At 33.8% G+C, this 15,599-nt stretch overlaps 1 protein-coding gene across 1 annotated transcript in view; it reads right to left on the reverse strand.

The window, feature by feature from the left end:
• Positions 1-15,599, reverse strand: part of LOC127183129 (intersectin-2-like) — a 59,451-nt gene that overhangs the window by 19,544 nt on the left and 24,308 nt on the right. Inside the window, exons 4-14 of the mRNA XM_051138970.1 lie at positions 14,779-14,842; positions 13,986-14,149; positions 12,603-12,794; positions 11,747-11,807; positions 8,380-8,522; positions 8,221-8,284; positions 7,711-7,848; positions 7,544-7,623; positions 4,740-5,035; positions 2,595-2,732; positions 2,315-2,455 (exon numbers count right to left, since the gene is read on the reverse strand). Of these exons, the coding sequence (XP_050994927.1) occupies positions 2,315-2,455; positions 2,595-2,732; positions 4,740-5,035; positions 7,544-7,623; positions 7,711-7,848; positions 8,221-8,284; positions 8,380-8,522; positions 11,747-11,807; positions 12,603-12,794; positions 13,986-14,149; positions 14,779-14,842 (1,481 nt within the window). The remainder of the gene's footprint in view (positions 1-2,314; positions 2,456-2,594; positions 2,733-4,739; positions 5,036-7,543; positions 7,624-7,710; positions 7,849-8,220; positions 8,285-8,379; positions 8,523-11,746; positions 11,808-12,602; positions 12,795-13,985; positions 14,150-14,778; positions 14,843-15,599) is intronic.

Consider the following 15,599-nt stretch of genomic DNA (forward strand, 5'->3'; position numbering starts at 1 on the left):
TTAATTCAAAAGATTTTTTATGTTCTTGAAAGACGTCTCTTATGCTCACCAAGGCTGCATTTACAATATTGTTAAAGGGGTCATCGGATGCCCATTTTCCACAAGTTGATATGATTCTTTCGGGTCTTAATGAAAAGTCTATAATATACTTTGGTTAAAAATTCTCAATGGTTGTGTAAAACAACACCATTTTTACCTTGAGCACGTAATTAGGAAAGGTGATTGCAGAGATTCATAAAAAACCCTTATACTCACTTCTGCTGTGGGTGAAGCTGGATCACGAATGATTTGCACAAACATAGACGCGTTTATGTAGATCGGGAGGCGCATTCCCTTCACAAACAAACGTAATCCACTGCATCTTCAGTGGCTCAGATGTCGGGAGTAAATGACGACCACTACGTTCATTATTACATTCAGCAACATAACACCTCAACTGGTCGGAGATATTCTTGTCAAACTTACATCCCTGCTCCAGCATCGAAACAATGGAGGTTGGACTGTTACAGCTGATCTGAGGTAAGACGCTCATGTCAATCAACTATCATGGGAGCGGCTTCTGTCAGTGTGACGCCACACCGACAGGCATCTGAGAACGGCTCGATTTGAAAAAGGGGATATTATTTTTACAGATTAATTAAAAACCACTGCATGGATTTTCATCATTATAGGGTAGATGTGTACATACACTGCCAACACACATTAATGTTCAAACAACATGAAAAAGTAAACTTTGCATCTGATGACCCCTTTAAAAAAAATGGTAAAAACATTAGTGAAATTTATTGCAAATTATATTAGAAAATGCAGTTAATTCCTGTGATGGCAAAGCTGAATTTTCAGCATCATTACTCCAGTCTTCAGTGTCACACTTCTATTAAAATAGAAAATCATTATTTTAAACTAATATTTCACAATATTACTGTTTTTTTTTAATGTAATCAAGAAAATGCAGCCTTGATGAGCATAAGAGAATTCTTAAAAAAACATTTAAAATCTTACTGCTCCCAAACTTCTGAACAGCAATGTATATATATTTTTTGTAATATTATGAATGTATTTACTGTCATTTTTTTATTTCATAGGGACCTAAAAAATTATTTATTTATTTATTACTTTTAATAAATTGTTGTTAAACTGTGAATGTTTCTTGATTTCAATTAATGAGACATGCTTTTTTTTTTTTCAATTTAATCATTAAAAAAGATTCTAGAAAAATTTAAACGGAACACATTGTTTCATGATATTAGACAATTAGACATGCTTTTTATTTATTTATTTTAATTTAACCATTAAAAAAGAGTCTAGAAAAACTAAAATGGAAAAAACTGAAACTAAAAAAATTAAAACAGGAAAAAAAACTGAATTTGGAAAAAAAAAAGATTTCATAGGGCCCTAAAAATTTTATTTTTGTTCAACTTTTAATAAATTGCTGTTAAATTGTGTATGTTTCATGATTTCAATTAAATAAACATGCTTTTTTATTATTATAGTTTTTTTTATATTTAACCATTAAAACAGAATCTAAAAAAATTTTAATGAAAAAAACAGAATGTTTCATGATTTTAATTAATTAGACATTCTTATTATTTATTTATTTATTTATTTTAAAAAATTAAAAATTAAAATTAAAAAAAAAAATTAAAATGTAAAAAATGACATCCAAAAAAAAATTAATTTGGAAAAAACTGAATTTGGGAAAAAAATAAATAAATAAAAAAGATTTCATAAGGCCCTAAAAATTTCATTTTTGCTCAGCATTTAAAAAATTGCAGTTAAATTGTGTACGTTTCATGATTTCAGTTCATTAAACGTCCTTTTTTGTTATTGTTTTTTAATTTTTATTTAACCATTAAAACAAAATCTAGAAAAATTTAAATGGAAAAAAAATGAATTTGGAAAAAAAAAATAAAACAGATTTCATAGGGCCCTAAAAATGTAATTTTTGTTAAACTTTTATTAAACTGCTGTTTATTTTACTTTATTAGACAGGCGTTTTTATGAATATTTTTTCATTTAACCATTAAAACTAGAAAAATTAGAACTGAAAAAAAAAAAAAAAAACAGAATTCGGAAAAAAATAAAACGGATTTCATAGGGTCCCAATTAGAAAACCATTTAACTTTTTCATGAAAGAGTAAATACGTTACAGTAATTCGGAATTAATAACGGCAAGCTTTCAGATTTGTAATAATTATAATAATAATAATAATAATTAAATAATTTCTGCATTTAATCAACCACTATTATTCTTAAATTCACATTTTAACATTTATTTCATTACATTATTTATGCAAATACAGTAAATTTATACCTCAAACTGCAACTGCAGGGAGTTGATATCCGTAATACGGCTATCTCTCTTCTGATTGATCAGGTCCAGCTCGGTCCTCTGGATCTGTCTCTTACTCTTGGCGTCCCGCAGCTTATCGGAGATCTGCTTATGCTTGTTACCCTAGAAGACAAAAAGACTGAAATGTTTTTAATTTGCAATATAATGTAATCGTCAATCCCACAGAGAACAGGGTGTATGAGACTGGATGGGTAACAGGTATATGGAAGGAGAAAAAAAAAAATAGAAATGGCAATCTGACCACCGCCTCCAGTTCCATCTCAAGACTCCTCTTCCTGTCTTTAAGTCTCTGTATGTCGCTCTGCTCTTTTTCTCTCTGTGTCTGAAGCTCCACTCGTTTACTCTTCTCCCATTCCATCCGCCTCTGCCTCTCTGCTTCCTGAGAGAGTGATAGAGAGAAGGAGAGGTTAAAACAGATGTACGGTCTAATCACTCATTCTGACATGAATATACTACGTAATTACGCTCCCATCTTTTTTCCTAGGGTGAGGAACCACTCCACTGGTACAGAATATATTAGGGTTAACTCAAGAGTTAATTAAATATATCTTACGCCATTACAATTTTTGAAAAACAATTAACATACTTTGATATTACAACACGTTCAGTCTGTTATTTATGATTTCTAAAGACCACCAGGACAGACACACACATTTTGCTTGTGTAATCTAGTCATAAAAATAGAATTTAATGTATGACGTGGAATGTCATGGAATTTGGAATCAAAACTACATCCCAGAATCAAAACTAGGTCAGAATGCTATTTACAATACATTAAAAAAATGTTTTTTAAATATGAACCTTGCATATTGTCCATAGCTCTTTGTGAATGAATGGCGCAGATGCGAGGTTTTGTTTACTACACACATACTGAAGCGTGTGATGCTAGCAGTGTTTTCAGTCTCTGCCGCCTCAATATATGAGTACATGAATACATAAACAATCTCTAGAACTGCTCTGAGAGTCACTTCATGAGCATTTTACCATTTCTTTTGAAAAAAACTATCGACATATACAAACAAAAACTTAAAGGTTTTTAAAACAACAAATCAAAATAAAAGTTTGGTTTGACTTGAAGAAACTGTAACAGAAATATATTACTTAATGTAACGAAAGTACTACTACTAATAAAATGTAATAAAAATTACTACTAAAACATTAATTAGAGATGGAATGGAGTGGAAATGGAATCCAGAAAAATAATGAAAAACAGAATTTGGTAAAAATAAAACTGAATTTGAGAAAAAATTTAAACACATTTCACAGAGCCCTAAAATGAAATTTTTGTTAAACTTTTAATAAACTGCTGTTAAATTCTGTTCATGATTTGAATTAATTAGACATGCTTTTTAGTTGATTTTTTATTTAACCATTAAAACAGAGTATAGAAAAATTTAAATGGAAAAAAACGTAATTAGAAAAATTTCAGCGGATAAAAAACGGAATTTGGAAAAAAATAAAATTTATTTTACCAGAAAAATGTATTTCTATTTTTATATATATATATATATATATATATAAAATCAATTAATTAGAGATGGAATGGAATGGAATCCAGTTTCATGTTTCATGATTTTAATTAATTAGACATGCTTTTTGATTAATCTTTTTTAATTTACCCATTAAAAGAGAGTCTAGAAAAACTGAAAAAGAAAAAATGGAATTCAAAAAAATTAAAGTGGAAAAATATGAATTTGGAAAAAAAATAAAATGGAATTTGGGAAAAAATAAAACAGATTTCATAGGCCCCTAATTAGAAAACCATTTAACTTTGTCATGAACAAGTAAATACATTACAGTAATTCTTAATTAATAACTGCAAGCTTTTATATTTGTAATAATAGTAATGAATAATTTGTGCATTATTTAATCAACCACTATATTCCTAAATTCTAGTGCTGGGCAATGATTAATCACAAGTTTTTGTGTACATAATATATGTGTGTGTGTTTATTATGTATATATAAAGACACACACATACATGTATATATATATATTTACATGTATTTACATGTATATATTTATATTCATATAATTTATATTATATGTCTTAAATATATACATGCATGTGTGTGCATTTATATATAAAAAATAAAAAATAAACACAGTACACAACCATATATTATGTACACAAAAACATTTTGGATGTGATTAATCAAGATTAATCATTGCCTAGCACCACTAAATTAGCACCAGTAAATTTATATGTACATGTATATGCTATTATAACTACAAACCTTCATGAAATTAATCAGATTTTTTTGACAACCTAATTGTATAAACAATTTATACATACATCATGTACGCCTGTGGAAAAAGCATAAGGCTTTGCTGTAATATTCTAGTGGTCGTTCAACCTCTGTCTGCCCTTGCATGCTCCACTTGCCTCTCGTCGCTCTAATTCTTTCAGTCTTTCTTCTTCTCTCTGTCGCTCTAGCTCTCTCTGTCTCTCGATCCTCCTCTCCTCCTCCCTCTGTCTCCTCAGCTCCAGCTCCCGGGCTTCTCTCTCCTTTCGTTCTCTCTCCTCCCTCTCCTTTTGTCGTCTCCTCTCCTCCTCTCGTCTCTCCTCTTCTCTCCTCCTTTCCTCCTCTCTCTTTTGTTCCTCCAGCAGAGCCAGACGTCGCTTCTCCAGCTCTGCATTTCCTCTCTGGAAATTCTCTTTCAGTTTATCCTCAAATGACACTGAGAGAGACAGACAGAAATGTGAGGCAAGTGTCATCACAGTCAACAAGATAAAACAGCATAATACAGAACAGAAAAGTGTATATTCAAAAAAATGACTGTATCTTGAGGTTTAATCTAAAGCATTTTATCTCAACACAAACTGAAAAGTGACTGTTCATCCAAATCAGCAATATTTGAAAGGAACATTCACAATACTGTGTAGAAATGAGCATAGTGTGTATTTGTGACCTGAGTGTTTATTTGCATAATTTATTTAGCAAAGATGGATTAAATCGATCAAAATTGCCAAATGCAGATGTCGAAGCTGTCACATCACACCAAAAAAGACTTGAGGCTGTAAAGGTGCTTCAAGTAAGTACTGAGTATAAGGGTATGAATACTTATGCAATGTACTTATTTCAGTGTTTTATTTTTAATAAATTTGCAAAGTTATCACAAATCTGTTTTTGCTTTATCATTATGGTATATGGCGTGTAAATTGATGTAAAAAAAAAGTCATTTAAAGCGGTTTAACATAACAAAACATTAAAAACGAAGGGGTATGAATACTTTTGCAAAGCACTGTATATTATACAGTATACAGGCGATAAATTGGATGCTGATAATCTCTTAGTATATGTTTACTAGGGGTGTAACGGTACACAGATGTCACAGTTCGGTACGTACCTCGGTTCGAGGGTCACGGTTCGGTACCATTTCGGTACAACAGAAAAAGAAATCAAATCTACTATGCTACGTTTCTTTTATTTTAAACGGACAGTAGTACAAATTACATTTTTTTACACCTACACATATGTAGGCTATAAAATCTGCAGTACATATATACATACAAGGAATAAATACTTGAAATATATTTAATTTAGTTAACTGATAGACAAGGGGGGAAAAAAAACTGTGTGACATGTAACGTAGCCTATATTTGCTGAGTTTCAGTTCAGTTTTGTGACAGAAAGGAACTCAAATGGCAGAAAGCGACATTCTGTTTGTTTTTTGTTTTTTGCTGGTATGAGGAAAGTTGAAGTAATCGCGCCGGCGCACACAAACATAAAACATATCAGTTCCAGGCTTCTTGCATTGCTAACTTGACACTGCAGTTGATAATCTTAATTTATATTATAATATAAAAAAAGTGAAACATTTTATTAAAATAAAACACAGTGAACCAAACATCAGCGTGCCCGCCTCACTGTGTCACCGTTAGAACGACTGAAATACAAAGTCTATAATTTACATAATAAATAATAGTTGGATACAGAGTTGCATTACTGCGGGCGCCCCCTTCTGGATTGAGGGTGAATTGCCTGTATTGCCGAACCAAGATGCCCGTACCATGACGGTTCGGTACGAATACATCAGTGGCGGCTACTGGTCTGTCAAATAGGGGAAGCTCATTTTCGGCCTACATCGTAAAATTGTCTGTTTATTTATTCACAAGAATGTGCCTTATTGTCATAAGTCACAATGCAAACAATCGTAAAAAAAAAAAGCTTTAGTTTTATTATGCAAAATGTGATGTATTTTTTCTTTTAGTCAGATGCTACTATATAGTATAAATATTTTGCAATTTAAATAAGGTTATTATGGAGATTTATTTATTTATTTATTTCTAAAGTATTTTAATAGAAATATAAGGTTTCATTATGTTATGTTAAAATTTTTCAAGATTACTATATATATATATATATATTTATATTAATTTATAGTCATCCTCCATGTTAATATTTAATGTAGTAATCTATATATATATATTGATTACTACATTAAATATTAACATGAATGAATGAATGAATGAACGATCTAAAAAAAATATTAAACTCTGTAAAAGTGAAACAAGGAATGTGGTGTATAATTGTGTGAAATGTATGATGAAAATCAAGCAATTTCGCCAAGCAAATATAAAGAAATAGGTTGCAGCAGTTTTATTTCGACTGAACTTGAGAAATCCACGATGGGACTGAGCGCGAATAGCTTCAGCGATTCCTTATAGTACAAAATCGCTGTCAGTCAAAAGGAGATGCAATCTTTCGACAGACCCTCCAATCATCATGCAGAAGCTCGGAGTCCAGGCCAGCCCACTCCTCATTTGCTCCTCATTCACCCCCAGAGACGCTGAGCGTCCGTGGGCGGGACATAATCGCAGCGTTTATCCAATGACCGTCTAGTTTCAAAGCACTGAAAAAAAACGTTCAAAGCAGCCCCATTGAAGTCAATGGACGCTGGGCTTCAACGGGGAAATGCACTGTGACGCTACGGGAATGTATGAGAAGAAAATCAAGTCAGCCGACCTGCTATATCTAACTGATTCTGAACGAACTCGTCTTTGAGATGAACGTTTTCTAACGCATTTTTAGTCAATAAAATGTTAATACAATAGTACATAATTTGACCATTAATTTTGTGACATTATAGGGGAAGCTGAGCTTCCCTTGCAGTCTTAAAGAAATCGCCACTGGAATACATGTATCGTTACACCCCTAATATATACGCAAATATCATTGCTCTTGCCTTTCTGTTGTTCAGGCTCGATCAGCTCAGTGTTAATCAGAGGAACAGGTCCGTTCAGCAGGTCACATGACTTTGCTTGTCTGAAAACAAACACACGCTCACAGAATAAACAGTCTCCACCATAACTTACTCATTCCAGCATGGGCGGGTCTGTGTGTGTGTCTTACCTAAACGAAGGTGGCACAAGGTCAGGAGGTAGAGTCAGAGGTAAGGGCCGCCCAGTCTTGGCCATATCAACCAAGTGCATTGCTAGGATAAACTCTTCTGCTCTCAACTGCCCATCATGATCTACATCAGCAAGAGCCCTGAATACAGAAATATATACACATAATGTACCCATGCAAAAGCACACACATTTGTGATTAACCTGGAAGCATTTCAAATGTTTAATAAATGAATCATCTCCTAATTATCCAACTGGCACGTAAACAGCAGACAGAACACTGTGGACGTAGGTGTTTAACACACCGCTTCAAGCAATAAAGTGTGATCCAGGGTTTAATGTGTGTGAGTGATTAATGCATGGGGCTTCAACAAGTTTTGAAAGAAAAAAATGGAAATGTGTATTAAACAATACAAAGGGAGAGGATGTGTATGCAAATAATGTCATCAAAACATGTTCTTCTTGAGATTAATGAGTGTTTCATTTAATGAGTACAGTGTTTTTTTTAACTCACCATATGGTGGCAAGCTGTGTTTGCGTGAGGTTTGATGCTGTGAGTGCATTTCTGACCTGGGGACCTTCAAATAAACACAAAAGAGTTAATGCATGACACGTATGCAGAGATGCTATCATATGCAAACACTGCCATTGACATCTACAAACATACACTCACCTGACAGGTATCCGCTCATCAGCTTGTCTAGTGTGTTGAACTGCTGCCGGTATTTCAGACGGGATGACTGAGGCACCGCCCAATCAGATGCATTCATTTTGGGAGAGTTACTCGCAAGGGAGGTGGTGGAGGAAGAGTTAGAACTGTGGAAATTTTGAAATAAATGATTAATATGCTTTTTTAATAAAGGTGATAGTTAAATATGCAATGCTTTCAATTTCTAGCAAAAACACACTTGTTAAAGGGTTAGATTACCCAAAAAATGAAATTAGCCCATTATTTACTCACCCTCACAGCATCCCATGTGTATATGACTTCCTTCTTTCAGACGAATCCAATTGGAGTTATATTAAAAATTGTCCTGGCTCTTCCAAGCTTTATAACGCCAGTAGGCAGGTGTTTCTCTTCAACAGGTCAAAACAAGTCCAATAAAGTGCATCCATAATAAAAAGTGCCTCACATGGCTCCAGGGGGTGAATAAAGGCCTCCTGTAGTGAATTGATGTGTTTTTGTAAGAAAAATATCCATATTCAAAACGTAACAATCACTTTAATCTAGCTTGTGCTCACTGTTGTACATGGAAGCAGTTTCATATGGATGACATAGGACGTCGGCGCTGACAATGCACTTCTGAGTCTCGTGAAAACGAATGTTTGTTTACGGGAGCAAAGGAAGCAAGTTTCCTTACTTTAGCAAAGGAAAACCAGTTTCCTCTTGGTTTATATTGAAATCCTCTGACATTCTTTTTTTCAAATCCTTGTTTTGTGCTTCTAATTCGTGCCCGTTGTTTTGTTTTGCTCTCTTCCCTGCGTGTCCACGTTCGTCGCTTCTGAGCGGCGCGTGTGCAATGCCGACGTCCTACGTCATCCGCCCGGAGCTGCTTCCGTGTACAATACTAAGCGCAAGCTAGATTGCATTTTAAATATGGATATTTTTCTTACAAAAATGCATCAATTCGCTACAGAAGGCCTTTATTAACCCCCCAGAGCTGTATGAGGCACTTTTTTATTATGGATGGATGCGCTTTATTGGACTTGTTTTGACCTGTTGAAGAGAAACGCCTGCCTATTGCCATGATAAAGCTTGAAAGAGCAAGGACATTTTTTAATATAACTCTAATTGGATTCGTCTGAAAGAAAGAAGTAATACACACCTAGGATGGCTTGAGGGTGAGTAAATAATGGGCTAATTTTCATTTTTGGGTGAACTATCCTTTTAAGGTTTTAATAAATGTATGATATTCTTAAATGCACTACATAATGCTAAATATAGATCCTCTTCATTCTCCCAATCTGCATGTGTTCAGATAATTCCAGAGAGTTTTCACTTGTACAGCACTCTAAAATTCAGAAATTGCATTTGCATGCCAAATTCTTTTCAAATAAGCTCCATTTAGCAGCTGCTCATTAACACTAATATAATGAACCATGACCAATAACCCAGACCACCATAAAACACAGACAAAACTGATCTCAGCCTAGCTGCAAGATCAGCTTTTTCTTCAGTGCTGTGAGATTCTGCTGTGACATCATACTTTAAATAATTGATATGTCTGAGCAACATTTGCTGAATCCTTGTTAGTGCAGTAATTACCACTGTGGGGACCATTAAAATCATAATTAAAACTCGTAATTATGAGCAATTCCACAGTATCCTGACTTACTGCTGTCAGTTTACGGATTTTTAAATATTCTGAGATAATGCTAACAGGATTTAGCAGCTTTCTGCAGTTTGGATTGATAGATAGAACAGGTTGAGAGGTTCAGAGTGTGGGATGTGTCTTAAATGACACGTAGGCTCAGATTATGTGATCTGAGGGAAATCATCATCCTGGTGACTGACTAATACACCTACAAACAAACCCAAACAGATTTGTACACATGGGTGGACACGCACTAACAAAATAACGATGAGTGATGTAGCTAAAAATATATGTATTTTTCCACACTGTTCCACCCCAGATCAAATAATTACAGTTCTATCATGACAACTGTCTGACGATTTTAGCATGGTAATGGATAAGACACTGTTCATGTATTTGGTCTTGGCGTAATAGATCTGCTACGCTGCAATTGCTGTTGTTGTAGACTATTGCTGCTGCTGCAAAGCAAGTACAGGAAATTGCACAAGTAGCATATGTAATAACCTGTAGCAGATCTATGCAGGCAGAGCTGGGGAGGAAGAGGGTAGAGGGCAAATTTGTTGTTTTTTTTTTTTTGTTTTTTTTTTTGGTGAACAAAGCCAGTCATAAGGGTCATTTTTTTGACCCTTTATTCAATCTTCTATACTTAAATAAGCGTTCCACTGATGTATGATTTGTTAGGATAGAACAATATTTGGCCAAGATACAACTATTTAAAAATCTGGTTTTTGAGGGTGCAAAAAAATCAAAATTTTGAGAAAATCACCTTTAAAGTTGTCCAAATAAAGTTCTTAGAAATGCATATTACTAATCAAAAATTAAGTTTTGATATATTTACGGTAGGAAATTTACATAATGTCTTCATGGAACATGATCTTTACTTAATATCCTAATGATTTTTGGCATAAAAGAAAATAATTTTGACCCATACAGTGTATTGTTGGCTATTGCTACAAATATACCCATGCTACTTATGACTAGTTTTGTGGTGCAGGGTCACATATCATTTTTTTAGTATAATAACTAAAAAAGTAAAAACAACAGTAAAAATCTAGTTCCAATCTAGTTCAAGTTTTTTCTACAAAAACAAAAAGAGCTTAATATTTAATCACTGTCATTTATATGGATTGTTACAACACTGCATCAGTATAAACAGCAATATTTAATATTTAATTTATCAACATATGGTTTCACTAAAACATTTCTATGAACATTACTGAGTGATGACACAAGTGACTTGAGTCTAAATAAAAAGTGCATTAAAATCACTGTGATATACATGATGTTGCTTCATATTGTATCACCAGGATAATCATCCCGCATATACTGTGTATATTAGATATGTATATCGCACAGCCCTAGACCCAAATTCATTTTAAACAGGCACAGAGCAGGAATTAGTGGGTTTATTACAAGCTTCTGTACCACCACGTGAAGGTTGGATGACTCTCAGAGGAACTCTAACAAGATCCTATTAAGATACAAGCAGACAGCTGTGCTATTCAAGCAGTCTGTCAGCAAACACACTCTTATGTACTACAAACTTCTAGTACTGGCAAAACAAGCCCAGAGTAACAGGGTGTCTCAGAGCACAGTTCTAAGAAAATCACTGTCTTTTTTTAGCTATCACTGAAACAAACACACTCAAATGGATGCATGCAACAGATATTATGCCCAATTCCAATACAAACACGGGCGTTGAAACTTAGTATGCATGGTTTGCACCTGCTAGAGCCAAGGTCCAAGAGCGAGTGAGATTTACTCAAACCACTGGTGACTGGGAAAGCTGGAAAGATAAAAGAAGAAAGACAAATAGTTATAGATTATGCAATAAACCAATGCTTGAGTCTCATTGCATATAGATTTAAAGGGGTCATCGGATGCAAAATACACTTTTACATGTTGTTTGAACATAAATTTGTGTTTCCACATTCACCCTATAATGATACAAATCCACCCAGTGTTTTTTTTTTTTAAATCCCTATAAATAAAAACCCCATTCTCAAACCAAGCCAGCTGTGAACTGTCTGCCATTATTTCGATGACGGAGCAGGAGTAGACAAGAATGTCTCCTAAGCAACTGAGGTGTTTTGTTGTTGGACATAACAATGAACATAGCAGTCGTCATGATCTACCTAAATGCTTCTATGTTCACGCGAATCATTCATGATCCAGGTTCACCTACAGAAGAAGTGAGTATAAGGGTTTTTTATGGATCTTTGCAAATCACCTTTCCTAATAATGCGCTAGTTAGAAAGTTCCGTGGCTGAATGCGGCTGAAGTTTTCAGTCACCCCATGGCAGAGAGGGGCGGGGTAACCAGAGCTCATTAGCATTTAAAGGAACATGCACTAAAACGACTCGCTGTTAACACAGCTGTTTTTGAAAAAGGTAAAAAGGCTGTTGTTTTACACTACCATTGAGAAATTTTAACCAAAGTATGTTATAGAGTTTTCATTAAGACCTTAAGAATCATATCAACCTGTGGAAAATGGGCATCCGATGACCCCTTTAATAGTAAGTGCATACTAAATGCAAAATTGTGGTTGTGCATGAATTTAGGATAGACGGTGTTACTGTACCTGGTGTTGGTGCGAGGAGAGTTGCATTGCCGTTAGGTAAAGCTGGCACACTGAGAGAGTTGGGCATCTGAGGCAATGGTCCTGACATCATGGTGGGCACAGGAACCAAAGGGGTCATTGCAGGAGCTATGGGGATGGGCGTTAGGATGGGCATTACTGACATGGCAGACAGATTTGGCATGGAACCCATTCCTAAAAACAAAACAAAGCAAGATTATATGAGATAATATCTATGCAATATATTGGTACCATATTAATTGTCATCTTATTTTTTTTTTCAGAATAATTTTTAGAATTTAATAATATTGTTAAATGTAATCAGTAGAAAATCTCATGTTAAATATCCAGTTTTCATATTGTACATTTACACGTAGCATTTAAAATTATTTTTTTTATGCAAAATTAGTGTTTTTTTTATGCAATTTATTTTCATTTATTAATATTTTAATTAACGTTTATTTGAATATTTTCATTTTTTGAATTCATTTTCAGTTTTTTTAAGTTTAGGTTTTTAATCTAATATTTATATATGGTGTATTATATACAGTGCCTTGCAAAAGTATTCATACCCCTTAATTTTTTTCACGTTTTGTTATGTAGCTGCATTATGTTAAATTGCTTTAAATTACTTTTTTCCCCACATTAATCTACACTCCAAATGTTGGAGTGAAAAGCTTCTTCCATTAAGGGTAATGGAGACTACATGCTTCTGTGAACCTTCAATGCAGCAGATTTTTTTCTAAACTCTTCCCCAGATGTGTGGCTTGATGCTATTCTGTTTCTGAGCTCTACGGGCAGTTTTTTTTTGTACCTCAGGGCTTGGTTTTTGCTCTGATATGCATTTTCAGCTGTTAGACCTTTTAAGACGTGTGCGCCTTTCCAAATCATACCCATCCAATTGAATATGCCACAGATTAACTCCACATGAAGTGTAGTAACATCTACAAGCAATATGAATGATCCTGAGCTAAATTTCAGCTTTCCCAGATAAGGGTATGAATACTTATGCAATGGAATCATTTAAGTTTTTTATTTTGCAAAGATAAAAAAACCTGTTGCTTTGCAATTATGGTGAATGCAGTGTAGATTGATGTGGGAAAAAAATCATTTAAAGCAGTTTAACATTTAGCAGCAACGTCATAAAACGTGAAAAAAATGAAGGGATATGAATACTTTTGCAAGACACTATATATTTTATATTATGTATGTATTATATTTTATATTTATTTAATCTTAATTTCATTTACCAAAAATATAATCTATTTACACATTTTTTACATAAAAATAAGCATCATCTTCACAACCTGTAGTATGAGGCTCATTAAACTTGTTAACAAAGCAAACAAACCTCATATGTGGTTACATAACATAATCAACTCATACCAAAGCGTGATGATGACGTCATAGCAGGGGCAGGCGTCTGCTTCATGATGACTGGCAGGCTGGATGGGAGGGGCTGACCCTGCAGCTGCAGTTTAATTAGTTTCATTGCAATAGAGAACTCCAATCTATCCATCTTCCCATCCTTTCCTATGTCCGCCAATGCCCTGAAATAAAGGAAGCAGCCATTCTCATCAAAAGTGGCTTACAGAGCACTAATTGCTAGCACAATCCCAGCAGAAAAAACGTTTTTTTTGATGGCCGTGGTTTGTGATGACTGAGCAGCATAATTGTAAGCTCAGATCTTTGTTGTGCTACCATATTTATTTATGAACAAGAGAATTTTAGAACAAGCAAATACTGCAAACTCAAGTTAGACATTCTGAATCCTGTATCAGTAAATCTACATCCTGTTTGTGGATGGGCGACAGTGTTTACACCAGCAGTCTAACCGCAGACAGGAAGAGGCTGCTTTTGGGAACCTCCACCCTCCAGAGAGGTATGTGGCTACAAATGCACATTGTCCCACACATATTCATTTCAAATTATATTATGATAAATCCAGCTCTGCTATAGCAAACACATACTGTATGTGCAGTTTTTTTGTATACACACAGACATACAAAAAGATCAAATATTTGAAGCAACTAGTGCAAATGCTTCAATCAACATGCTCTTCAAATTTTATACATTTTTGGAAAAGAAATGGGAAGGGCAAGATATCATTTGAAAAACAGAAGAACCGGATTATGCGTGTATGTACTTTAAGGGTGTGTGTACATATGTGTATACTTACCAGATGTCTGCTAGGACTGCTGTGGGAAGACCAGACTGTAGGAAGAACGTTCGTGCTTGATCTCCTAGAGAGAAATAAAACAAAAGTATGTGCAATGTATAAGAGCAGAAAAGTTGTGTGCATTCAAATGTTCGGTAAGTTTTTAAAATATAAGTCTCATATACACTGACATTCAAAAGTTTTGGATCAGTAATATCTTTAAGTTTTCTTTTTTTTTAATTCTCTTATGCTCATCAAGGCTGCATTTACTTAAAAATACAGAAAAAAACAGCAATATTGTGGAATATTAAAATATTGGTTTTCTATTTGAATACATTTTAAAATATAATTTATTCCTTTGATGCAAAGTTGAATTTTCATCAGCAATTACTTCAGTCTTAAATGTCACATGATCCTTCAGAAATCATTATAATATGCTGATTTATTACTTTTATTATCAATGTTGGAAACAGTTGTGCTGCTTAAGATTTTTGGAACCTGTGATTTTTTTAAGATTATAGAAATAGAATCTTTTCTAACAATACAATTCGTTGCTTTCACTTTTTATCAGTTTAACACATTCTTGGTGATTAAAAGTATTAATTTCTTTCAAAAAAAGAAAAGAAAAATTTACTAACCACAAACTTTTAAATGGTAGTTTATACTGTTCCTAGACATTTCTATTTTAAAGAAATTATGTTCTTTTTAATTTATTTATTAAAGAATCCTGAAAAAAAGTATTACAGTTTCCAACAAAACATTAAGCAGCATAACTGTTTCCAGCACTGATAATAAATCAGCATATTAGAATGATTTCTGAAGGATCATGTGACACAAAATAC

The sequence above is a fragment of the Labeo rohita genome, chromosome 20, assembly GCF_022985175.1.
Source record: "Labeo rohita strain BAU-BD-2019 chromosome 20, IGBB_LRoh.1.0, whole genome shotgun sequence".
In the NCBI taxonomy this organism is placed as follows: domain Eukaryota; kingdom Metazoa; phylum Chordata; class Actinopteri; order Cypriniformes; family Cyprinidae; genus Labeo; species Labeo rohita.